This window comes from Mustela nivalis (assembly GCF_964662115.1).
Source record: "Mustela nivalis genome assembly, chromosome: 3".
Lineage (NCBI taxonomy): Eukaryota > Metazoa > Chordata > Mammalia > Carnivora > Mustelidae > Mustela > Mustela nivalis.
Window position 1 is genome coordinate 105,938,884 of NC_139022.1, and position 26,927 is coordinate 105,965,810.

Below are 26,927 nucleotides of genomic sequence, written 5' to 3' on the forward strand. Positions count from 1 at the left end.
ATACATAGTTGGCAAAGGGAGAATTTAATAGCTTTTTCCAAATATGAAGTGTCTTTCATATTAAAACTGGACAAATGGTCGTTTTTTAAGAATCTAGCTGTCTCTTGATTGCAGAGGTGATGATCAGAAACATTGAGAATTTTATGTAATTCGTAGTAATGCACGGGATATTTGTATTAGACTCAGTGACTATCTGTTTGGGGAAGGAATAGGGATGGGATGGTGTCACTAGACTCATTAGAAAATAGGGGCAGTGTTATTATAGTTGTTATTTCGAGTGTATATAATAAAGGGATCTGGTGAATCAAATGATTCCTCTGTTATCTGCTTGGAAGTTACCAACTTAACCTGTTTGTGGCTGAGAAGAAACAGAAGGAGCAGTTGGCAGGTGGGACCATATGGCTGTCCTTTGGGAGGAAAGAATAAGGACAGGAAACGAATGTGGTAGTATGAGCAGTACTTCTTACGTAATAGTGTAGTGAGTATGCAGATCTCCATTTTATACACATACACACAAATGCATATGCCTCAGGTTTTGAGAAAGATAAATTACTGTCTTTAAAAAGAGATGCCAACACCTGTAGACTATTATGAAGAATTAAAAGGGGGCATTTGATTAACTTGCAATCTAATACCATGATTTAGGTTGGAAACCTCTTCTCGTACATGAGTGTTGGGAGCTCCGTTAATACAGCAGTTATGTTCTTTTTTGTCAGTCTGTAGGTATACTATTAGAGCCATGCAGTGACCGTGGTGATAGTGAAGATGGCTGTCTTGAGGGGTAAGCATTTTCTTTCATTACTCAATCATCTTAAGAATTCGAGCCCTTCACAGATTTGGGAGTGAGATTTTTAGATGAATTTATCTATTATACATTTTTGAAAATCTGAAAAACCAGCTACTTGTTTAATGGTAAGCATAAAGCATATTCATAAATATTCAGAGGGGCTACAGGTTCAGACAGACATAGTTATAACTTGGAAAACGTTCGGAGGGAAGAACAGAGTCTTCTTGGAGACACTCCAAACTTTCAGTTGATTTGTAAAACAATTGGGACTTTATTGATATTCTGAATACACCTTTCAGTGAGTTAATTCATAGTCTTAGAACTGTGGATAACTAATTGAAAGATTGTAGCATATTTGTTTTACCAAATTTGTACAGGATATTTTTGTTCCCTTTCCAGCTTCTTCTTGGTGTATCCCAGTATAGTCTTACTTCAGTTTCTGCTTGCTTACCTCCTTGGCCAGCAAAAATGGGAGGGAGGTACTGAGGCAATCAGTATTTCAGTCATATGTAGTCTCCATAGATACTCGATAGATACAGTACCTTTGAGCAGAAGCTTTCTAGAATATTTTAAGTCAGTGAGTAGGTTTTGGGTCCTGTTACCCATTTTCTGATTCTTTGAGACATTGCCAAGCAGTGTATTATGACTTCTTAGGAAAGATAATTTGATATTCAGAAAACAAATTTACAGTGAATGCAGACTAGATTGTAAATACTGAGGATTCTCAAACATTACTGATTTGGTGATAGCTTGTTGGTGAGGGTAAACTTGTGTTAATGCCATTGTCTCTCTTAATTGTGAGTAGGAAACCTGTTCTCTGAGGGTAAGTAAATTCTTTGGAGCCATGTCTCTGGAGTGTCTCCATACTCTGAAGGTCCACAGATTTCCTGCTTACAGCAGTTCCTTGTGCTTCCTTTCAGGAGGCAGGAATGATCCTCTTCCAGCCCAGGGAGTATTGGAGCTATGGGCTGAAGATATAAGATAAACAGGCATCCCCAGAATGATGACATCTGGATTTGGTAGAACAATAAGGATCCATTTAGTGAGGACTCAATCTTTTTGGAAAAGCTCTTTCCTCTTCAACTTGTGTATAGGTTAGCAAACTTGTTTTTAGATCCAAAAAGTTCCTTGGTTAGATGGATTACATTTTGCATGCTTAACACTCATGTTTCTCAAATTTAGGTGATTGGGTCTTTTGTAGTCTCAAGGTAGAATGTAGCTCATTCCACCATTCGCTTCCACTCTAAGCAAGGGAAGGCCTTTGAGCTTGCCAGGGAATTTAGCTCATTTTTCATGCTCAGCAAGAACAAGGTAATTACGCATGTGAGGAGAAGACTTGCCTTAGTTAGATCAAGACCTGTCTTCTGGGTACACACTGTTAAGGCAGGGTAGAAGCAGCATCTGTGTGTACCATTGTAAATTGCCACCATATCTTTGGGAAGAAGAAATTTCCCACAATAGATACATTGCTAACCTACTGTAATACCAGATGCTCTGTTGACTGGTCAAATAGGGAGAGATCATTTTGGACAGCTTGCTCTGATATTTGTTCTAAATAGGGGTTCGTTTTTATGGGGGGTATAAGAGGGACTTGAAATTTTTAGAAATTTCCTTTTTATATCTTACCATTATGTTTTGAGGAAGGAAAGGTTTAGAAGTAGTACCTTGTTCTGATTGTGATAGAACATAATCAGATTTAAAATATAGGACCATAAAAGAAAATAACATATAGGACCATCACTGTACCTTTAAAAAACATCTTTAAAAGAAAAGAAAGTCCCAGAGTGGGGGATAATAAAGCTATTTGGTTAAAACTAATATTTGCTTTACAAAATCTTTTCCATTATACATTCAACCCTTTTGGTTTCTATTTACTGTGGATTTTAGTTTTACTTTTAAAATGTTTTTCTTTGGTGGGGGACGGTTGTGTGGGAGGGTGGAGATGTTACTTAAATTTTCTAAACCTGAAGTAATTCTGTGGATCTTTTCAGTAGTGTGTGATTTTCAGACATAGGGCTCCAAAGAATGGGCATATGTCCAGTTGTCATTTTCTTCTCTCACATTATAAATGCTAACTATAAGGGGAAGAGAAGAATCTAGGTAAGAAATGTGCAGTGATAGTAACCTACTTATTCTTAAAACATTAATAGCTGTACTTGTATTTTTAGGAAAGAATATGTGTCATTTGACAGTGATACATTGTCACACTTGATTCTGGTAAGATTTTTTTCTTATGGTTCTTAAAAATGTGACTAGGTTTAACCCACCAATTATTGTATCTGGTCTTTAACTCTTGGGTTGAATAGGTTTAAAGGAGATGTAAAAATAGAGTCTCTTGCCAGATGTTTTACAATTAAGCAACGCCTTAATTTGTCACTTTTGGTTACCAGTAACTTGGTTATAAAAACATTTTCCTGAATTTGGGATCCACACTTTGTCTACCAGTAGTATATAGTATAAAACTGCAAATGTGTGTTTGAAAATAGTTTGGATGGTGGGAGTGGGACAGCTGAATATATAGGCACAATAGTACAGTAATGGAGACCATACAAAGATATATGCTGCTTGTTTTTAAGCTGAGTGAGAAAAGCTTTGTGGTTGTGAAATGTATTCTTTATTTTAAAATATAGGATTCTAGTAGCAAGATATGTGATTTGAATGCCAACACTGAATCAGAAGTGCCAGGAGGTCAGAGTGTTGGTGTTCAAGGGGAAGCAGCATGTGGAACCCAAATTCCACATTTAGATCTGAAGAATGTCTCTGATGGTGATATATGGGAAGGTAATTTTAACCACACATTATTTTCCTGATATTGTTATTTGTAACTGAAATTACCTAAAGCAATAATGAGACTATTGCTCTTTTCTGGACAACCTTACTCATTTTGGCTTTCTGTTCTCTCATGTAAGAGGAGTGAGTGAGTGTTTTTACTCAGATGCTCTAATGAGATTGTAGGGCAACTATGTCATACGAACTAGAAGTTCTTAGCTGATCCATTAGCTTTGAAGGTAAAGTTAGAACTGATTAAAAAAATAAAATGCCCCAGGATAGGCTTTTGTGAATTGTTAAACCAGGTTTAAACCAGTCTTGGAAAATCTCATATGTTAGGGCTTGGGGGATCTTACCACTTACATGTAACTACATTTCCTATATGATCATTAGGAAACCTGTTTTTTTTTTTTTTTTAAATCCCAGAATGATCTTTGAAGGCATTTCTAAGCAAACACTGTACCATATCCCTATATCTGTGTATTAGATTATATAAGCACGGGAACAGAGTCCTAACAATTTTTACAAAGGAAAAAAGTTGAAATTCAAAAAGCAAGCCACGTGTGTGTGTGTGTGTGTGTGTGTGTGTGTGTGTGTGTGTATGTATAAATATATATATATATATATATGTCCAAACTCAGCAAATGTGTACTTAACACTTATATTTCATTGTATATAAGTTTTTTCTTTTTTAATCAAAAGATGCAAAACCTAAATAAATATCAAACTCCAGTGAGTGATTTGCATGCTGAAGGGTTTATAGGGAAGTATATTATTACCTGCCATTTACTTTGAAATCCATGAAAAAATATGATGGTTAGCGGGATGGATAAATGTTACAAAGCAAATACAGTAAAATGTTAATGGTTGAATCTAGATGGTTGGTGTATTGATCAATGTTCACTGTGAAATTTTTTCAAGTTTACTGTATATTTATAAACTTTAAAATGTTGGGGGTGGGGGGTGAAAGTCAACAACAGATTTGAATTTAGGAGTCCTGTATCATACACCTTGCTAGGTAAGGAGACATTGAGACAACTCGGGAATCTTCCAAGTTACTTATTTGTGCACTTGGATGAAGTTCCCTTGGTTAACTTACCCTTGGCAAGTTAGCTAATGACATACAGTGGTAGTAACAAGAATTGCAGTGCTAGTACCACAGGCTCCTTTTGCTACCTCAAGTCTGCTCATTTGATCACTACTGGAGTTTATTTATTTATTTTTCAAGGTATAGCCAATTTTTTTTTTTTTTTAAAGCCCCAGCCAAGTCATTGTCTGTGCCAATCTTTATTGCTGTCTCTCCACCCCCCTCCCTTTTTTTTTTTTTTTTTTTTTTTTTGGGTTCTAGATGTTTGGCATGCCTAGTGGCATATTATGTGTCTTAACTTAGATTAAATCAGAAAGTTGTCTTTCTTTTGCTTTGTTCTGGGTTATTTAGGATGTTTGGAATTTATGAAGATGCTCCCCCGAATTAGAGGATATGTTAACATCCTGGTGGCAGAAAAGATCAACTGTCCCTTTCATTTATTTATCCTGACATGGTCACTGAAAAGAAGTGGTGGTCATCAGAGCATCCCTGGAGCCAGCCATAGTAGGAGAGGAGTCTCTGAAAGATGAAGTGGGATTCTGACAGAGGGCTGATGCTTCTCCGTTTTGGAGGACGCAGATAAATAGACCTTCATAATCTTTGGCCTGGGCGTTCTGATCTTAAGTTTTAGGCATAGAAAAGCACTTGTTTTCCATTGTCTGAGGAGATAAAACTTTCTGTGTTCAGCTTTAGCTTTCTGGAGGCTTACCTAAAGTGAATTTAATGCTGGGCTCACTGTTTCCCTGTCAGAATCCTCCCCTTACAGCTTGTGGTATGGAAAGAAAGTAACTATAGACCTCTGATTTTCAGTGCCTCAGCTCACCTGTTACAGACCTGGCTCAACAGCTGTGACAGATCCACATAGGCCTCCCACTGACTTTTATAAAAATAGGGGTCAGTGACTTTCAGAGAATTGGTGGTAACTATTACATTTGAGTGACCTTTTCAGCCATGAACCCTGCATGTGCTTAGAAGAGTGGCTGTTACCAGAATATGTTTTTCCTTCCAATTTGCCACCAATATACAAAGATTGATTTTCTATATCTAGGAATTAGGGTGTTCTAATGAAAGTCTTCTGTAAGAGGCCAAATTATTTTAGACCCTAGATACCTTGGAATCAGAGATCTACCTTGTTTGATGTGACTCTTAAAAAAGAGAAGTGGGGTCACTCCAAATGGAAGCCCACCTCCCTCTTCCTTGGTGTGTGGGTTTTGTGTTTTGTATTGCTCAAGGGAAGGACAGCAGGATACAGTTGCCAAGCAGGCAGCACATGGCCACCAGTGGTATGAATTTGCAGCAGCTGGTCAAAAGGTTTTGGCTTTTAATACAAGTGGGCAGTAGCTTTCCTTCAGATTCTCTCCTGCTAAAACTCTTGAAAGAAATGCAAGTAGGATCTTTCCAAAGAGCAAACTAAGGGAGGTATTTTTCTGTCAAATCAACTAAATTGAAACGCTTCAAACAGTACTTGGTTTCCATTTCTTCGGTTTTAATAAAACAGCACTACTTTGATTTTTTTGCCTTGCTTGCTGAAATGGAAATATATGTTTGTTTTTGTTTTTAAAGTTTGGTTAGTAGTAATTTCTTTGAACAAAGTTTTTGATTAGAATGCCTAACTGGTTTTAGGGAAATGTTTTGGTATCTTTGGCTTTGTGTTAGTTATGTGTATGGTTTGTTCTGACTGTGCTGTGTGTTCACTTTAGTATTTTTTGCCATTTTTTCCATTTTATTAGCGTCATGCCCTATCACTTTTCCCCTCATTGATTTCAAAACAATGCATCTGCAGAGAGATGGGGAGGGTAAGTATGGTTCACCATAGTTTAGTTTTTTTGCGTTTTGATGGTTCACTTTGTTTGCCTTTTTATGAGCCCTTCTCCTGCTGTCCCCATATATTAGGAAAATGGTTCTGGGTTAAAAATGATACCCAGATATAATTGTTTTTGTTACTTCCCTCTTAAAACAGGTGATTTCTCACAAAATGCTTATTACCAGTTATTTGCTGGGAAGCAGGTACAAGGGTTGCTTTGAAAATCACTTTATTGCTGGGTTTATTCTGGGATTGCACGCTTTGTACCCAATTTTTAGTTATCAGATTAATTGGGGCTTTAAAAACTATCTAAATTATCTTATTACCCTGGAAAAATTATGTAGTGCTTTAAATTGCTAATATATAAAGTTAAATTTCTAAAGTAGCAATCCTTTCCTATTGTGTGAAGAAAAAGAAAATACCAGTCTTTTTGACACTGTCAAACCATTTTTGCATCCAAAAATACTTAAAAACTCACTTTTGCTATTGTTAATATGATGTCATACATCAAAGTTTTAAATCGTAGTTATAAATAAAGTTAATATGTAGATGGAAAAGTATTTCCGCTTTTTGGATTCTAGTGATACTTGTATTTTTGTATTTGGAGTATATTTGTGGATTGTATGTGTTCTGTATGTAATCAGACCTTAACATGGGCACAGACATCAAATAAATCGACGTGGGTTCATTTGAGAACATACAGGATAGCTCCAGGAAGATAAATGGTGCTTAAGATCTAGTGCTGTTAAATTTTGTCCTGATAATACTGTTGAGTGTTTAATTACTCGGATATGTAGTAAACATAGAAATCCTGTAATAGAAAATAACGAACACAATTTAATGCTCGGGGCCGGGTGCTGTCAGATGAGTAAGCTGGCACCATTTGGAAATGTTAAGAATTTTTTTTTGGGTCAGAGAGCTCCATTTGGTGTGTTGTGAATAGCGTGGGGAATAGCTTCCTTCCAGTTTTAAGACAGTCACTTGACAGTGAGTGATAGCTTATTCACCTGGCAGCTCTTGAGGACGGTTTTGTATTTATTGTTTATAAAACAGCACTTAAAAAATAATATCTAATATAACTTTAAGAGCTTGACAGTGTCCTTTCTTGCTTTGTGACTGGGTTCAGAAATTTAAGGTAATACTTCTATGGGAAAATGGAACTCTGAGCAAAAGAAAAAAAGCATAGAAAATTAGAAACTATAGGAGTAGGCTTTATGAAGATCCTGTATCCCCCCCTTTTTTTTAAGTACATAATAAATATTATATGAGCCACTACATAATGATACGATTTAAAGAAAATATATCTGATAGTTGTGTGACTTTTTTTTCCATGCAGAACCAAGAGACCCATGGTACCATTATTTGTGTTTGTTTTACAGAGCCATTTCCTGCTTTTAAGTCTTGGCAGGAAGACTCTGAGTCTGGAGAAGCTCAGCTCTCTCCACAAGCTGGAAGAATGAATCATCACCCCCTGGAAGAGGACTGTCCTCCAGTATTATCACATCGTAGTTTAGATTTTGGGCAAAGCCAGCGTTTCCTACATGATCCAGAAACATTGGATTCCTCATCTAAGGCACTTTCTTTTACTAGGTACATTATTTTTATATACTTAGGAGAGGTGATTCTTATGTCACTAGATCCTTTGCAAAATTTAATCCTTCAGACCTTACAATTCAAAGCTTCTCCCCCTCTATCATGAAAAATGTTTTTGTAATTTTTTGGTGGGGGCTCATAAATTCTGAGTTCATGAGGTGTAGAGGTTTGCTTTCTATTAGACTTGCCACACAGTATACATAATCATTTTTTTCACCTATTACTGAAATACAGAACTCTGGAAGGGAAGCAGCAAGTGGAACTCACCAATTCCTCACGTTTGTATTGTCAAGATTTTAAATTGATTCTGAATGTCAAAACCTTTCCTTTGCAATTTTTTTTTTTTTTAAAGATTTTATTTACTTGACAGCAAGAGAGGGAACACAAGCAGGTCGAATGGAAGTGGGAGAAGCAGGCTCCCTTTAGAGCAGGGGAGCCTGATGTGGGGCTCGATCCCAGGACCCTGGGATCATGACCTGACCCAAAGGCAGACAGCCATCCAGGCGCCCCTTTCCTTTGTAATTTGAATACAAAACAGACTCTAAGCTGGGCATCTTTGTTTCATTTCTACTTTTGTCTAAACAACTTTTGACGGATTATATATTGTTTTCAGCAGTACTTGTGTTAGCTAATGGTGTGGTCTCTAAAATTATAGTGTAAGGTTTTGTTTTGGGTTTTTTGGTTTGTTTTTTGTTTTTTTAACACTACCTGTCCTTTAGTTTTAGGGACTTAATTTTTACTTTAAAGATTTGCTTCTTGGGGGCGCCTGGGTGGCTCAGTGGGTTAAAGCCTCTGCCTTCAGCTCAGGTCATGATCCCAGGGTTCTGGGATTGAGCCCCACATTGGGCTCTGCTCAGTGGGGAGCCTCCTTCCTCCTCTCTCTCTGCCTGCCTCTCTGCCTAGTTGTGATCTCGGTCTGTCAAATAAATAAATAAAATCTTAAAAAAAAAATAAAGATTTGCTTCTTGGAAATGGTGTGATGTTATATCAGGGTGATAAGAGTCATAGTGTTGATAACTTGAAAAAAATTTTTTGATCAGGTAACTTTTTTTTTTTTTTTAAATATAATTAACATACAACATTCTCTTACTTTCAGGGTGCCTTTCTAGCTCAGTTGGTAGAGTGGGTGACTTTTGATCTTAAGGTTGTAGGTTCAAGCTCCACTATGGATATAGATAAAACTAAAAAACAAAATTTGAAAAAATTGTTTTGGTTTTAGGTGTACATCATAGTAATATGATAGTTTTGTACATTGAAATGAACCCCCTCATAGATCTAGCTACCATCTGTAATAACTTGAAATTTTAACTAACACTCTTATTTTAATTCAGGATTCGAAGATCATCCTTCAGTTCAAAAGATGAAAAAAGAGAAGACAGAACACCGTATCAGTTGGTCAAGAAACTTCAGAAAAAAATTAGACAATTTGAGGAACAGTTTGAAAGGGAAAGAAATAGCAAGGTAAATTTATAGCATTGTCCAGGGTTTGGCAGATACATTGGAACTGGGAGGAGGTTCTTTGGAGAGCGTTAGTCCATCTCTTCCCTTAGATAATGAAGTTGAGGTGTGCAGAGAAATAGTGATCATGTAGATCTGAGATTATATAGATCCTTAGCTGCCTCATTTCCAGGCCAATATTCTTACCAGTGGATCTTTATATTTTAATCAGCAAAAAGCTTGTATAATTTTAAAATGAAATACTTTACATTAACAAATCATGTTAATGCTATTTCTGCTTCCTCAAAAACCACAAATAGCAAGGGGTGATGGGAGAGGGAAGGCATGGGAGGGAGGGGGACAGATATTTAATAATTGGAACATATGAAGTAGAAAGAATCTTACACTTTGAGTCAGAAGACCTATCTCCAAATCTGGCTTTCATCAGTTGCTAGATTCTGCTCTGAGAGCTTTACTTGATATTCTGTTCTGTCTACTTCATATAAGGTAAGATGAAATAAGGATTGAATGAATTGTCTGCTGTGGGAACTGTAATATATTACTTGGGCATCAGTTAACAGTTATCGCTTACACAGAGGTGTCCATGTTCCTTAATTTTTTAGCCCTCCTACAGTGATATTGCAGCCAATCCAAAGGTATTAAAATGGATGACAGAGCTTACCAAACTGCGGAAGCAAATTAAAGGTAGAAAATACATCATTTTTATAATATGTTTGCTTTAAACAGATTTTTTATTCTCATTATTAAAGTATTCTCATTATTACATGAAAATTGTATGAATAATTCTGTGACATGAATTAATAGTGAGAATAATATTCTATGAGAATTATGGTTATAATTTTTGATGATTTTTAAATCCGAGATACTATTTGGCAAAAATAAAAGTTTCCTTTTGTTCTTTTATTAGTTATGGCCAAAGTTGAAGTACTCTATTCTTCTATATGTCTTTCTGGTGTTTCTCTTAGTCTTTTGAAAAGTGCCCTAGATTGTATATTCATAGGTGATATTAAAAAGTTTATCTGGAAAAACAGTTCAAGTATTAAGCAGTTTTGGTTTTGGTAGGTATTTCATTAAGAATTTTTGATAGGTATTTACGACTGTCACAATAAACTGTTTATACTACAGAAACTAAAAATAGTAAGTCTTCTTTAAAGAAAAACTAGGTATGTGTTCTGGGTGTTGGCCCAATATAGCAGCTGCTAAGTTATATTTACTTTATGGGTGTTTAATCAGCATGCGTTTTAGTATTTGTTAATACTTAAAAAATACTTATCTGTACCAACTATGGGCTTATAACGTGGAGCATCACATTTTGGTATATTCATTTGAATTTATTCAACAAAATTTTTACTATTATTAAGTACCAAGTACTTGTAGACATCTGAGTCTATGTTGCTGGATAAGACAGTTATTTGTCCCTGTGGTCATTGAGTTCACATCCTTGGGTTAAAATAAGTTTCCTTACCTCTTTAGAATTTTCCCCTATAATTCTATTCAGCATTTCCTTGTTTAATGACAATTTCCAACTGTCTGTGAAAATCATTACCTTGAATGTGTTACTGATGGGTGTATTAAATTGACAAGCATTAGCCTCTTAACTAATTTTCCAATTTTCTTCCCCTTTTATTGTCTCACAGTTCATTCTCTATGTAGCAGCCAGAATTATCTTTTAAAAAACTCTCTTAACTTTATCATCAGAGCCCTCAATGAACTTCCCTTTTAACTTAGAATAAATCCTTACAATGGAGAGAAGTAGTGATCATGTATGTCTGAGGTTATATAGATCCTTAGCTGCCTCATTTCCTTGCCTACTGTGCCCTTAGTCCATTTTATCACATCCCACTCTGATTTTCTGTTCCTTAAACATACCATGCTTCAGGGCCTCTGCACTGGCTATTACTTCAACTGGGAAGGAATGCTCTTCCCCTAAGTCTTCTGTGCTCCATTAGCTGCTGTTTCTTCCATGTTCACCTAGTATGTCCCTATCTCTAAAAGTCCTTTTTCAGTCCATTAAATATAGTTGCTGTTCCCTAAAGTACATTGCTTTTAGCACTGTGACAACATCCTATGTTCTCTTCTTTATAGCTCTTGGCATTCTTTGAAATTATTTTGTTTTTTGGTTTTTGTTTTTATTTCCTTGAATATATGCTCCATGAGAACAGGGACGATGTCTGTTTGTTTACTACTGTACCACCAATGCTTACCAGAAAATCTCACTTTATGGTAAGGCTTTCTATGAATTACCTTTAAAAGAATGAATGGAATAGCTTGCCACATACAGAATTTCAGTATTTCATGTAACCTTGAAATACCGGAGCCTGTGTGCTGTTAATGTCTACTTTCCTGTTGTATATCTTGCTTATTACTCTTTGCTTCTTTAACAAAATCATTATTACTGATCTGTGTGTCCTCTTGCTTCTGAAATGTAGATGCAAAACACAAAAGCTCTGATGGAGAATTTGTACCTCAGACACGCCCACGTAGTAACACTCTTCCAAAAAGCTTTGGCTCTTCTCTGTACCATGAAGATGAAGAGAATGAAGATGAATCCAGGGTCATTCAGAAGGAGAAGAAGCCCTCTAAGGAAGCAACACTTGAACTTATTCTGAAAAGACTGAAAGAAAAACGTGTTGAACGGTGTCTTCCGGAAGATATCAAAGTAATCTTGAGCTATGCTTTTTACCCAGACTAGCCTTTAGAGTCCCTGAAAAGAAGTACCCCAGTGGCATAGAGATTGTAGGTAGTCTTACTGGCCTGAATCTGCTCCCCAAGTTTGTAGGTAAACAACATGTTTTTATCTGCACACCAGAAATGACCAGACTTTCTGGGAGTGAATCAGAGTAGTAAAACTAAGGGGCACATGGCTTGCTCAGTTGGTAGAGCTTGCAACTCTTGATCTTGGTGTTAGGAGTTCTGAGCCCCACATTGGGTGTAAAGATTACTTAGAAATAAAATCTTAAAAAAAAAAAAAAATGTAAAACTGAAAAAGCCAGAATCCTGATCTGTTCATCTGTACTGGGACAGTTGGCAAAATGAAGAGCCTAAACATATCTGAGCTTTAATCTCGGCCTTGTGTCTTGATACTTATAGGTATTGTGCTGTTAGCTTTTGCCAGGCCCTGACTCACATTATTTGCATTCTGCCCCTGAGTCCCTTCAACTGTCTTATAACTTAAAGATATATGATTATGTCCATTAAAATACTAAGACAGTATGATTGTTGTGAGGATTGAATAAATGAATATTTTTGAAAAACCATTACTCAGAGCCCATGCCTACAGGAGTTCTGGTCAAAAGCATTTGGCAACCCAATTTATTAAATGAGGTCTGCTGGGATAGTACAGAGATGGTCGCATGTGAACTTTTGTGTAGGCAGTGATGAACCCTGATGCTTATTCGTGCCTTGACAGCAGGGTATACCTCTTTCATGATTTAAATATTGGATTGTTTGTCTCCCTTGAACAGGGCTGGATTAGAAATTTTTATCACTCCCTTCCCTCAGCTTTTTTATTTTTCAGTTTTGTGTCAGATCAACCAACCTCCTTTCCCCTCTCTCCACCCCTTTTTCTAGAAATGATTTTGATTGGATTAGCTTTATTCAGATACTTTGTCCTAGGTTTAAGGTGCAAGCTTGACGTTGAAATCAGTGTTTTACAGTTTACCCCTAGCTGTTCTCTATTGGATTTACATAATCTAAAGTTATATTTGTTATATCCAGTGATTTTTTTTTTTTTTTAACCTCTGTTCTACTCTGCTGAGAAACAGGGCAGTATTATCTAATCCTGGGAATGAGAATTTATTTGGTCTAGAATCCAGAGGGTATTCTGTGGAACATTGGTTCATTGGCATGTAAAAAGGTGGCCAGTGAAACAAAGTGGGAAGGTTCTTTGGGCAAGTAAATTAGGATGTCCTTCCTCCTCTTTAATTTAGAGTACTAAAAGGTAGGAGGTTAGTATTGCAGTGTAAACAAAGTGTCATAGGAAGGGAAACTGAGCTCATAGATGAGAAGTCTAGGTCACACATTGGCAGTGTTGTACTTTTTCAGGATCTTTCCGTTATACTGCTGTCAGATTTTAATTGTTTAGTAGAAATACTGGTTTATATGACAAAAAGAATTTAAGTAACTTATCCAAGGTTACTAAGCCGGTATTCATGATTTGTTCAGATAAAATAGAAGTAAGCCACCAAAGAGAGTGGATATCTACTTACTGGGAGACCAGATTTTACAAGAGATTGAAAACTACTCTCTGCAAATTTGTAAGGAAAGGCTGTATTTCTTGTTAGCCTAGGCTGGAGTGGTGATGGGCTGCCCTTTCACCCTAATTCTTTACATTGTGGGATTGAGGAACATAATATGTTGCCAATGGAGTGTTTTGTTTTGTTTTTTCTTTTAAATTCTAGAAAATGACAAAAGATCATTTGATAGAAGAGAAAACGTCTCTCCAAAAAAGTCTTCTTTACTATGAAAGTCAACATGGAAGGCCGGTAAATGTCTCTTTTGCTAAAGAGATTTGATTTTCTGCCCTAACAAAGAGGACAAATTTCTTTGTGGCCCACATCTTCGGAGCTGCTTTGTAGAGCATTGCTTCGTCCGTTTATGAGATTGTCTACTTATTTAAAATAACTTCTTAAAATTGGGAGAAAGTCATGTTGCTTAATGTTTAAAATTTCTGATGACTTGGTAATTTTAATTTTTTTACTTTAGGTGACCAGAGAAGAAAGGCACATTGTGAAACCTCTCTATGAGAGATACAGACTTGTAAAACAGATGCTGACAAGAGTTAGCATCACTCCTGTTCTTGTGAGTAAAACACACGAAGATTTGTCTATTCATTTTACTAAAACTTATTCTTTAAAAAATATATTGTGGTGGTGTATTGGAAAAATATACAGCTAAGGTAGCAAGAATTGTATTTGTAAGGTGAGGTTACTGCTTTTTAAAGAGTAGGCAATTAATAATCAGTGCCTACCTATCATTTCCCAGGCACTTGTAAAAGTGTTTTATGTATGTCATTAAATGAAGACGATGTCATTAAATCCTGACAAGTCACAACAGGTAGCAGAAGATAGCCTCAATTCACAGATGATGAAACTGGGACTGAGGAGTATATGCCCAGGATCATCTACCTTGTAGAATTAAAAAAACATCACAGACCTGTACCCCTGGGGATAAAAATATATGTTTATAAAAAATAAAAAATTTAAAAAACAAACAAACATATTTCAGACCCTGGCTTAGTTTGTTTCAGTTTTAATTCTTGTGTTTGAAAACACATCAGTTTTATGATGGCTGTCATGAAGATTTAATTGCACAATCTAATCTAGTTCATCTTTTTTAATAAAGAATTATCAAAATAATGCTTTTTTACATTTGTGTACATTGTTAGAGAAAAATGAAAACTCTTAATACTTAGGTGCAAATTAGTGCTGTCTCCAAATTAACCAGTAGGTAGTAGGACTCTAGATTTCTCTCAGGCTCACATAGAAAACAGCATGTAGCCCATTCTGAACCATTTTGTAGGAATTAATTTATTGGAACTATGCTTTGCTTAGACATACAAGGTCATTTTTTTTTTCTTTTTTTTTTTTTTTTCAGATTTTATTTACTTATTTGACAGACAAGTAGGCAGAGAGGCAGAGAGAGAGAGAGGATGAAGCAGGCTTCCCACTGAGCAGAGAGCCTGATGCGGGGCTTGATCCCAGGACGCTGGGATCATGACCTGAGCTGAAGGCAGAGGCTTTAACCACACTGAGCCACCCAGGCACCCTGGCATGCAAGGTCATTTTTAAATCAATAGCCACTTGCATGGGGATTTCTTTTGGGCTTTGACTACCTTACTACTACTCATTGTTAGAAGGTTCACATTGGCCTTCTGAGCATTTTTTATTTAACCTCAAGTAAATACTCCTTTTTAAAATGGCTTTTTAAAAATTGGTCATCTCAGCACTATTTGATTTACATATAATCAATTTTTTTTGAGCAAGGAATCCTGTATAGGTTATAGTCTGCACATACAACAGTTTATTTAATACGGATTTTATCCTTTGATTACAAGGCATTTTAGTGTCTCATTGACATATTCGTAATTCAAATTCAAATAGTCTTTGAATTTTATGAACATAATTTTGGAACTCCACAGATTTGTTTTTAATAAACTGAAGCTATAGCAAGTATGACTAGATCTTACAGATGCCTAAGTATGATTATCGTACAGAGAAATTTGAGGTATAAAAGTTAAGCCAAGACAGTTTGGTAGGAAAGAATTTTTTCAGCAAATGAGGTTGGTACAGTTGGGTATTGATACGCAAAAAAGACGAATGTAGACCCTTATCTGACACAAAATTTAACTCAGAATGGTTCACTGACCTAAATGTAGGAACTGAAACTATAAAACTAATAGGGAATAGAAGAATAAATCTTTGTGACCTTGAATTAGGCAGTGTTTTCTTGCATGTGACACTAAAAACACTGACAAAAATAAATAAAGTGGACCTCATCAAAATTAAAAAGTTTTGTGCATCAAAGGACATTTTTGAAAGTGGAAAGACAACCTATAGAATGGGAGAAAATGTTTGCATATCATGTATCTGATAAGGGACTGGTATCTAGAGTATATAGAACTCTTTCAGTTCAATAATAAAAAGATTAATAACCCAGTTAAAAAAATGGGGGAGGGGTGCATGGGAGGCTCAGTTGGTTAAGCACCTGACTCTTGATTTCAGCTCAGGTCATGATCTCAGGGTCCTGGGATTGAACCCCCCCTTCAGGCTCTGCACTTAGCTTCGGGATTCTCTCTCCTGCTCTGCCTCTCCTTCACTTGCTCACTTGTGCTTTCTCTCTAAAAAAATCTTTTTGAAAAAAATTGGGCAAAGGATTTGATACACATTTCTCCACAGAAGTTATATAAATGGCCATTAAATACATGAAAAGAAGATCAACATCATTAGTTATTAGGAAATGCAAATCACATTCAGATACCACTTTATACACATTAGGATAGCTTTAATGGGAAAAGATAACAGTGTTGACTGGATGTGGAGAAATTGGAATGCTTACATTATGCACTGCTGGTGAATGTAAAATGGTACACCCACTTTGATAAACAGTTTGACATTTCCTCAAAGAATTAAACAGGGTTATCATCTGACCTAGCAGTTCTCCTTGTTATATGCTTGAGAGAATTGAAAACATGTCTACATGAAAACTTACATACAAATATACATAGCAGCATCCTTCATAATGGCTAAAATGTAGAAAAAAATGAAATTTGCAGCAACTGATGAATAAACAAAATGTGGTATATCCATATAATGGATTATTAGCCATAAAGGAATGAAAGTACTAATAACATGTTACAACATGGGTAAATTTTAAAAACATTAGTGCTAAGCGAGAGAAGTGAAATACAGAAGGCCACATACTTTATGATTCCATTTATGTGAAATAGCTAGAATAGGCCAGCCCATTGAGACAGAGTATAGATCAGTGTTGGCCACAGGATAGGGGGAGAGGGCAAATGAGTTAGTAACTAATAAGTACAGAATTCTTTTGGGATGATGAGCTATTTTGGAATTAGAGGTGATTTTTTAAAAAATGTTCACAATGTTCTTTGTGAATATTTAAAAACCACTAAATTGGACACTTTAAAGGAGTGAATTTAATGGCATGTGGATTATATCTCAGTGAAGCTGTTACTTTTTTAAATGGAGTTTAAAGGTGTCCTGAGACCAAAAAAGTTGACGGCTCTTTAAATGTGCCGAATAAAATTACATGTAATACTTTCCTATTTTTAATGTATTGAATGAGATCTTTTAGGTTATCCAGACATTAGTGATAATTTAGCATTTGTGTGCATACATAAGAAGAAAGCTTCACAAAAATGAATATACTAAGGAATTCCTAAAAAAAATATAAATTGTTTGGTTAAGATTTTGAATATAAAGCTTAGTATCTGTTCCATAGTGAATGAAGCTTTCTTTGAATGCTTTTAAGTGTTTAAAGTAGAAACCATGTTGATTGTTACAGGGATCTCCATCTTCCAAGCGAAGGGGTCAGATGTTACAACCAATCATAGAAGGAGAAACTGCCCATTTTTTTGAAGAAATCAAGGTAATCCTTAACTCATTCACTGATATCTTTCTTAAAGAAAAAGTTGAGAGCCATGGCCTATTTGTTTATCTTTTTGATATCTTTTTAGGAAGAAGAAGAAGATGGTGTTACCCTGTCCTCAGAGCTAACTGATATCCTGAAAACTGCTGTACAGGCACAATCTTCATTGGAAAACTCTGAATCTGATGTTGAAGAAAATCAAGAAAAACTTGCTCTGGATCTCCGATTGTCAAGTACTCGAGCAGCTTCTATGTATGTATGCTGGTTTGTGATTTTTTAAAAAAATCTATTTGTATAATGAAAATTACATGCCAAGAAATTCAGTTTTAAGTAATCAGGCACTTGGAGGGAATTAATGTGTGCTCAAGAGATATGCCGCTTTCTTTTAAAGGGTATGGTATATAACTGTCATCATTCACATTTTCTTTACTAAACATTAGTGTGTTTTAAAAATTTTAAAGAAATTGGGGAACCTGGATGGCTCAGTTGGTTAAGCGACTGCCTTCAGCTCAGGTCATGATCCCAGGATCCTGGGAACGAGCCCCACATCGGGCTCCCAGCTCAGTGGAGAGCCTGCTTCTCCCTCTCCCTCTGTCTGCCCCTCTGCCTACTTGTGCTCTCTCTCTCGGTCAAACAAATAAATAAAATCTTTAAAAAAAAAAATAAAAGAAACTAAAATCTGACATTTGTTTCATAATAGAATGCTGGGACCAGCAGAGAGTTACCTTTATTCTCTATCATCTTCTCTCCCTGATAATGGTGTATGACAGTGGTCTTCAGCCCTGGCTTCACTTTTTTTAAAAAATTGAAGTATAATTAACGTATAATGCTTATATTAGTTTCAGGTATACAGCATGGTTGACTCAACAATTCTGTTAACTCGGTGTTCACCACAAAAAGTGTAGTCACATACAATGTTACTGCAGTGTTATTGACTGTGTTCTCTATGCTGCACTTTTCATCTCTGTGACTTAACTTATAACTGGAAGTTTGCCTCCTAATCCCTTTCACCTGTTTTACCTAACCCCATCCCAGCTCTGTTCCCCTCAGCCACCCAGTGTGTTCCCTGTATTAATGAAACTGTTATTGTTTGTTTTTTTCTAAATTCCACATATAAGTGAAATCATAGGGAATTTCTTTTTCTTGCTCTGGCTTAAATCATTTCGCTTTATACCCTCTAGGTTCCTCCTTGTTAGAAATGGCAAGATTTCATTCTTTTTTATGGCCAAGCAATATTCCGTGTGTATGTGTGTGCATGTGCACGCGCATCTTCTTTATCCACTCATCTTTTGATTGACACTTGGGCTGCTTCCATATCTTTGCCGTTGTAAATAATGATGCAGTAAACATAGGGGTACATACATCTTTTCGAATTAATGTTTTTATTTTCCTTGGGTAAATACCCAGTAGTGGAAATACTGGATCATGCAGTGTTTCTGTTTTTAATTTTTTGAACAACCTCATATTGTTTTCCATAGTAGTCTTGGTTTCACTTTAAGATCACCTGGGAAAAATCCCCCCCCCACCCCTCCAATATTGATGTAGAGCCCTACCTGCAGCTATTCCTACATTTAGTTGGTCTGGGCTGTAGATTAGACATTGGGATATTCTAAATGCTCCCCACTGACTTTAGTTTGCAGCCAAGGTTTGAACCCCTGCTAAGAATCACAGTGTTATTTGAATAATGTTTTTTTCCCATTTAAATTTTAGGCCTGAGTTACTGGAACAACTTTGGAAAGCCAGAGCTGAAAAAAAGAAACTACGCAAAACATTACGGGAATTTGAAGAAGCATTTTATCAACAGAATGGAAGGTTTGTTGAACATCACAAAAATTGAGTCTTCTTTCTTTTTGAACTTACAGGTGCCCATATGCTAAATTAAAGGGATGTATAGGAATAGAAGTGAATTGTGCATATAACGATATTACCATTGAAAATAAAAGTAGAACACATACCTTTTTACTTTGAAGGCCTGCTATTAATGGCAAGAAGTCAGAAATAGAGTAAGCAACATCTGATAGAATATTTCAGATGTCCTAGGAGGCTTGGTTGAATGGCAGTTACATTGTGTTTTTGAAGTCTACATTCTCACCTTTTTGAAGTGTTTGTGAATTAAGATTTTTTCCTTTTATTTTTATTTTTTGTTCTTTTTAAAGATTTATTTATTTATTTTAGAAAGAGAGAGAAGGGGTAGGGGCAGAGGGAGGGAGAAAGAATCTCTAGCAGATTCCAAGCAGGCTCCCTGCTGAGCATGGAGGTCCAATGTGGGGCTTGATCTCATGAACCTGAGGTCACGACCTGAGCCGAAATTAAGAGTTAGATGATTAACCAACTAAACCACCCAGGCGCCCCTGTTTTTCCTTTTAGAAAGGGTCCTATAACATGACTGGTATTCTCACAGCTAGTGTGGATTCTTAGACTGAGACCGTTGCTGCTTAGGCTGCATGTTGGGCCATTCCAGGCTTCCCTTTTTTAAGATGGGTGGTAATCAACAGTGGGCTTCTAAAATACAGTATAGTATGTGCTTTTATCTAACTTGGGCATAGCTGACCCAGTGGAACTCTTTTAAAAAAGTAAGAAAAACAGGGACGTCTGGGTGGTTCAGTCAGTTGAGCAGGTGCCTTCGGCTCAGGTGGGGATCCCAGGGTTCTGGGTTTGAGTTCTGCATCGGGCTTTCTGCTCAGCAGGGAACCTGCTTCTCGCCTGCTGCTCCCTCTGCTTGTGCTCTTTCTCTCTCTGTTAAATAAATTTTAAAAAGCTTTTTTTTTTTTTTTTTTTTTTTAAAAGGGAGAATAAATTCTAATTCAGATGGTGGCCAGAAATGAGCATTCTCTTAGACCTCAGAAAAGTTTTTCTGTTTATGTAACTAGGTAGTCTTACCAAGCCAGTAGCTATATTAAAAATTCCAAAATTTATTTATTTGCTTTGAGTCTTCTATATAGTTGGCAAAAATGGTTAAAAAAAATCTGTATAAGAATGCATTTTTCAAGTACCTTCTAAATGTATGAAATGACAGGCTGTACTCCTCTGCTACTTAATATACACTCAGTGACCTGACAGAGTCTAGCAGTGTGTATCTTATTAAAATATTTGGTTACCTTCTAGTTCTCTGCAGTGATCATTGTTACGTTTAGCATTATTTAATCTGTCAGTAGAGAAATTCATCAAAAACAGAAGTATTTTAGGAATGTTCTTGCAGATGGGGGGAGCTAGTTCTTTCTTGCAGAGGAATTTTTTTAATTTGAATTTACATTTGGTAGCATTGTCTCTAACATTAGCATAACTTCTGGGACTTTATTTTTCAAATGATTTCTAGAATATTACAGATTTTACTTTCTACCCTAGGAATGCCCAGAAAGAAGATCGTGTTCCAGTGCTTGAGGAGTACAAGGAGTACAAGAAAATTAAAGCTAAACTCAGGCTTCTTGAAGTTCTTATCAGCAAACAAGATTCTTCAAAATCCATATAAAAATATGCTCCTTGAAAACATAAAAATCAGTTGTATTCCCTGAAGCTGTCATCATGTGTTGGCTGGTACTTGAGTTCATTTTGTCAGGCACTCCGAGAGTATCATTTTGTACTTGATTGTGGTGCCACTAGAGAAAGATGGGAGGGTAAGTAGACCCTCTCTAGGGAGCGTGGTGTTCCATATTAACCACAGACTGTTCTCTCCACCTTTAGCAAACATCCAGTTTTCTTCATTGTTTTGTAGTACTACAGATACACCCTGTTAGCAAAAGACTAGTACTTTATTCTTTCAACTTCAAGAACTTTGGAGATACGAGCTTTTTGTTATCACCAACTTTATTTTTATTATTTTTTTTAATTACTGAAGAAAATTGAGAGGAACATCTTCACATTGAATTCTTCGGTTGCCTTTTTCTTACAGAATGACTGAAAATTTGAAAGAAAAGCCTATAAATGTGCACATATGCAACTATGTCCTATGTTTTCTTAGAAAACCAAAATCAACTGAAATTTCAAGTCCTACTGTGGAATACATTTCTGTTTAATTTCCAAAGTGACACTTTCTCACAGGTAGTATGTTAGCAAAATTTTGCAATTCAGTGGTCACACAGCTCCTGGATGAAGATAACAGAGGGCAGACCAAAAAGTGACCTTGTTTAATAGTATAGTGAAAACACACACCACACATCCTACACAGAACTGAATCATATCACATGCTGCCTATGGGACATAAGTTTCTGTTTGTTTCCTCAGTTACTGTTTATTAGCTGGTGATGATGTGATTTGTCTGGATCAGATCCTGTATTTTTTCCCCCTACCCACCTCCAGATAATGTGAGAAAATAGCCATGTCTATGTAGGAACACGGATGGTGCTCAGATTTGTGTGTTCAATTAGATGGGCCTAAGTTGACGAAAGAATCATTATGCCTGAATTAAATATTTTCTTCACAAGGGCTGTACCACTGCACTTGTACGTGTACCTTCTGGGGGGTGCATCTTTTTTTCTTCTTTAATTAGAAAAATCCATAAAGAAAACACCCTCTGACAAGGAGCCCTTTTGCTCAGTCACATGCTGTTTAAAGCAGTTCTGTAGTGGTATGCCCCTTGTCATATACTCTTCAGCTTATCTTTTTTTCCTTTGGCTTTGCATGGCTTTTCTTCAAGTACTCTTCTGGTATCATTCTGCTAATCATTTTCACAGATTGGTGACTTTATTTGAGCTAAGAATATAGTCAGTAACAGCATATTCTGGTCAGGCTTATTGTAAGTGTTAATTTTTTTCCTGGTGCTTTTTTGGATTGATGAGTGTCTCAATTTGTGCCCATGTTTTGCATGCATTGACTCATGCATGGCGTTCTTAACTAGCTGATATTAACAGTTCCATATAAAAATGGGGACTTCTGTGACATTCTTTAATCAAGTGAGGGAAGCATGAACCTCAGACTTCTGGCACTCTTACATAGTAAGCACATGAAGTAGCTTGATAATAAGTAGTGTGTCTAGGATTTCACATTTCACCTGTGTGTGCAATGCCTTTTTTGGGGGGGAGGGGAATGTTCATTGGTGGTGAACATGTAGTTGGGGAATAAAGCACTAAATCCAGCCCTTTTCGTGTGGTTTCCTTTTGATACAGCTAGGTTATTCATAATGTGTACCTAGAAAAAATGAAATTGAAAATGCCAAAAGAAGTATCACTTTGATTTGAATCCAGCATGCAGTGTGCATTTAATTTCTTTCAGTCTCTAGAAGGGAGTATATCCAAACATCGAATTTAATGTGCACTGTATATTGTTTTATATGAATGTTTTATATACCACATGCAAAAATGTCCATATGCACTATTTAAATGTTTTAAATAATATATTCCTTCTTTATAATGCTAAATCTATATGAGTACCATATTTTTATAAGTCAGTGGCCTGACTGGTTTCATTTTAGAATTAACAGCTGCTTCATGGTGTTGGTTATTCACTGTTTGTGTTTGGCTGCAGGTAGGATAGATCCAAGTGGCATGGCAGCACTTACATGCTATGTGACAGTATTGTGTGTCATAGTTGAGCAGTAGGTGGTAGAATTAGGCAGTTTGTGATAGTTTTACTTTGGTACAAGTAAAAGCTATATCTATATACAAATAATATATAGATATATATGACCACCAATATAATTGCATTGCTGTGTCTGGCACTTCATTGTATAGACTTTTGTAATAAAAGAACCTGAATGTTCCAAGTCATGTAAATGTTTTTTGTTTTGTTTTCACTAGATGTTAAAAAGACCTTAAGTGTTTCCTTGCCTTAATGTTCTTAGGCTTTGTTTGAGTTACGTCAGCGAGGGACCATACTGGGGGACAACAGGGTTGGTAAACCACTTGACTGGCTACAGCTCTGGGGATTGGTAAGACAAGGAAAGGCTATGTTGATTGCCGTGTGGAAATCTAGGGAGAAGATACGCAGGGAGAACAGTCAGCATTTCTTGTTGCAGTGATCTACCGTACTGAGCAAACTTGAGGTAGAGTTTACTCAGAGAAGAGGCTGGCCGGAGGGAGGGGGGTAGATTTAACATCTATTGAGTGTCAATGTGGAAGTTGAGTACTATGGTCAGATGATGTTGTTTGGGCTAAGAGAACATACGGCTCTTCTAGGAGGGCTTGTGTAACCCACTAAAGAAATTAAAAGAGTTACTTCACACAACTTGCCAACCACCCAGACAGGGCTTTTTGCAGTACCCCCATTCCTACTTCTCATACATTAAGTTGGCTTCTCATAACCCTGATACTCCTACCTTGCTCTTTATATTCCAAAGTATATTTTGCTTTTTAGAGTGGTTAAGAAAAGCTTTTATAAAACTTTAAATGAGTTACTTTAGGAACTTTCTGGATGAATTTCCAGTTTGAAAATAATAGTGAAATATTTGTAGATGATTGGTCTTCTACATTTTAGGTTATTCTAGGTGACCTCAAACTGGGAAGAATGGAGGTAAGATTATTTTATTTGGGGTCTTACAGAATGGTTTTCCCAAATCCCAAGTATTTATTAATTTATCTGTAGCCAGAAGAAGTTAGAACCTGGTATGTGATGAAAAAAATCAACAGTTTCTATATTCTAGGTAACCCTGGAAAACTGTCTTTACCTACTTAGTCACCTATTAATTAGAGATCTTCCCCATGAACCATAAGCAGCATTATTTTGTACTTTATCTTCACATTGCTAGAATTTAATGAATCTAATAAAATCCTTCATGTCTAACTGTATGTCTAACTCTGGACACGTGCTGTAATACACATAGCTTGCAGAGTAGGTCCCATTCAGGCTACTAATTTCTGGAAATCTTCTGAGCTTATCAGACTCTGATGATAGTTTGCTGATAGGTGGTGTAGTGATTTTAAAAATGTACCTGTAATGGGGACATGTTTAGTAAATAGTACAAGGATAAATTTTTGTTAGAAATGCTCAAAGATACAAAGAAAAAAAAAAAACCCTCAGTGATCATATCAGAAGTTCTCACCTGCACATCTCTCAAGCTGGTAGAGTTGAAATCTTTCTCATCACTCGGTTTAGTTTTAGACTGACATAGTGTAATTCTTTCTCCAGCTCCACGGCATATAAAAAGAGTCTAGAGAATAATTTAGAAGGAAGCAGAGAATGAGTAAAATACCTTTGTGCCTAAAGAGTCAGCAGGTTATTCGTGAAGTACTTGGGAGTGGGAGGATAGTATTTCAGGCTTCTAAAACATGCCTAGTGTGGCCAAGTTTGGATCTTTTATTCTAAAATTGGAGAACAGTGTTTGCTATACATATCAAATATAAATGGCAGTACCTGTTTGGAGATAATAAGGATAAAAGCAATTGGTTTCACTCTCACCTTAAATTTAAACAAATAGAGTCTTGGGCTTTTTGTTTAATTTCAAAGTTAGGTAAAAAGATGAGAAAAGCAGTGCCATCTCGGTAAGGTCTAGTTTCAGGGGGAAAAAAACGTAACTCATGGCCTCAGTCCCCATATCAGGATATCCCACGGTTCTTGGTTAGAACATATACTTACTCTCGAAATTCCTGTTGAGTGACTGGCTGGTAGTCATCTTGAATTTCTGCAGAATAATACTTTTTCTCAAGCCTGTCTTTCCACTTTTTCATCTGCTTTGCACTTTCAATCTCCTGTCAAGTCAGAGGACAAGCATAGTTGGTACCCAAGCATCATGGGGTTGATCATGTTAAACTGATCTCTCCAGGGCTGTGATTTTGAGCCCCACTGGAGTTTTGCCCTTCCTCGCTTTAAGATCTGTGCATCAGCAGATTCACTTGAGAGGGCTTGATGTTAGAACTGTTCACCAGAGTTAAGGTTTTTATTTAAATATCATCAGTTTGTTCTAAACGAGAACAAGCCTCTAAACGAGAACACTGCCTCTTCCCCTCTGACTCTGCAGCTGAATTTCTCATGTTCTCTGTTCTTCACTTGGGTGAAGCTGAGCTGTTCTTTTCTGTACTACTGCTGTGTAATGAAGCAAATGTATTTCCAAGTATATCTGTGGGTATTTGCCCTCCTAGCTGCTTCAAAGCCAGACATCTGCTGTCTATCAGCCCCCAGTCCCCTTTTCAGGATTACTGCATCAATTGTGCACTGCAGTCTGCCCACAGGCCCCAAAATAAGTTCCTCATAACAGAAAATTCTTGTTGCTACCTTTGTCTCCTTAAGAGTCCTTCCTGTGTTTTGTCCTCACTACCACCCACTTCCCTTTTAGTGTTCAAATAACTTCCGCAGCTTCAGGAAAAATGCACTCTTTACGTTGTAGAAACTAGGGACAGCACTTAATTTAAAAAAAAAAAAAGGAAAGAGGAGAGGTGCCTGGGTAGCTCGCTCAGTTAAGTGTTTGCCGTTGGCTCAGGTCATGATCCCAGGGTCCTGGGATTGAGTCCCACATTGGGCTCCCTTCTCAGCAGGAAGCCTGCTTCGCCCTCTGCCTGCCACTCCTCCTGCTTGTGCACGCTCTCTCTCTCTCTCTCTCTCTCTCTCTTAAATAAATAAATAAATAAATAAATGTATGTTAGAAAAAAAAAGAGAGAGAGAGACCTTGCACCCAGATATGATCCACAGACTTCTCAGTGAATCAGAACCATACTGCCCTGCTTCAGCAATACTGTCAAGTACCAAAGTTGATCCCTTTATAAGGATTCTGATGACTTGGCCCAGAGAGGATGGTGATGCCTAAGTTGGTACAGTGTTTATTTGATAAATGTGTGCTGTTCTAGTCAGAGAGATTATCAGACAGTGTCTGTCCTGTAAACCAACATAGCAGAAGTAGGAAAGGATGGCTTTCAATCTTCCTAGTTTTATTTTGGCCACATTATAGCATTCGTGTTTTGACGTAACTCACACTTTTTAATGTGGTGTTAAAGTGGTAGACCATGCAACTATTTCTAAATGACCAGGCCTGTTATAATATGGATGTGGTAGTAGTATGGGTTAAATGGACTGCCTAGTAAACTTGACTCATCCTTTTAAAAAACCATCTCAACCATCACTATATGAAGCCTGCCTTGATGTCCACAGGAAAGTGGCACCCTTTCTTAAAAGCAAGGTGGCAGTTCTGGGGGCATTTTCTCCCAAGCTTCAAGTTCTAATCACCTCACCTCTTCCCTATAGATGTTAGCTGTCACTTACTGTTGTCCCTGCATTAATTTAGTGTTCACAGTGGCTGTGCTATTTGGTAGCCAATATCAGAGATCGTATGCTTCCACCAGGGGACATAATAACTGACTAAGAATGTGAGACTACCATCTGGCCATTTGACATTCCTCAGGCTGCTGACCCAGCAAGCAAACAAATAGGTACTCCCTGAACTGAGTACCAAGGGAAAA

At 36.8% G+C, this 26,927-nt stretch overlaps 2 protein-coding genes across 19 annotated transcripts in view; one reads left to right on the forward strand and one right to left on the reverse strand.

Annotated features, from left to right (window-relative positions):
• The window catches only part of FAM13B (family with sequence similarity 13 member B), a 72,631-nt gene extending 49,322 nt beyond the window's left edge, over positions 1–23,309 (forward strand). For 7 of the 13 annotated variants that reach the window (XM_082725492.1, XM_082725494.1, XM_082725488.1 and 4 more), the window contains 14 exons: positions 717–781; positions 2,956–3,004; positions 3,418–3,568; positions 6,374–6,439; positions 7,827–8,037; positions 9,372–9,501; positions 10,101–10,182; positions 11,928–12,157; positions 13,899–13,982; positions 14,203–14,298; positions 17,524–17,607; positions 17,696–17,859; positions 19,318–19,419; positions 20,953–23,309. In XM_082725492.1, the coding sequence (XP_082581618.1) occupies positions 717–781; positions 2,956–3,004; positions 3,418–3,568; positions 6,374–6,439; positions 7,827–8,037; positions 9,372–9,501; positions 10,101–10,182; positions 11,928–12,157; positions 13,899–13,982; positions 14,203–14,298; positions 17,524–17,607; positions 17,696–17,859; positions 19,318–19,419; positions 20,953–21,076 (1,638 nt within the window). In that variant the 3' untranslated portion in view covers positions 21,077–23,309. The remainder of the gene's footprint in view (positions 1–716; positions 782–2,955; positions 3,005–3,417; positions 3,569–6,373; positions 6,440–7,826; positions 8,038–9,371; positions 9,502–10,100; positions 10,183–11,927; positions 12,158–13,898; positions 13,983–14,202; positions 14,299–17,523; positions 17,608–17,695; positions 17,860–19,317; positions 19,420–20,952) is intronic. The other 6 variants (XM_082725497.1, XM_082725489.1, XM_082725493.1 and 3 more) reach the window with 1 other exon arrangement.
• The window catches only part of PKD2L2 (polycystin 2 like 2, transient receptor potential cation channel), a 42,177-nt gene continuing 36,643 nt past the window's right edge, over positions 21,394–26,927 (reverse strand). For 4 of the 6 annotated variants that reach the window (XM_082725536.1, XM_082725537.1, XM_082725533.1 and 1 more), the window contains 3 exons: positions 25,114–25,226; positions 24,581–24,688; positions 21,394–21,689 (listed from right to left, as the gene is read on the reverse strand). In XM_082725536.1, coding sequence (XP_082581662.1) covers positions 24,592–24,688; positions 25,114–25,226 — 210 coding nt within the window. In that variant the 3' untranslated portion in view covers positions 21,394–21,689; positions 24,581–24,591. The remainder of the gene's footprint in view (positions 21,690–24,580; positions 24,689–25,113; positions 25,227–26,927) is intronic. The other 2 variants (XM_082725538.1, XM_082725534.1) reach the window with 1 other exon arrangement.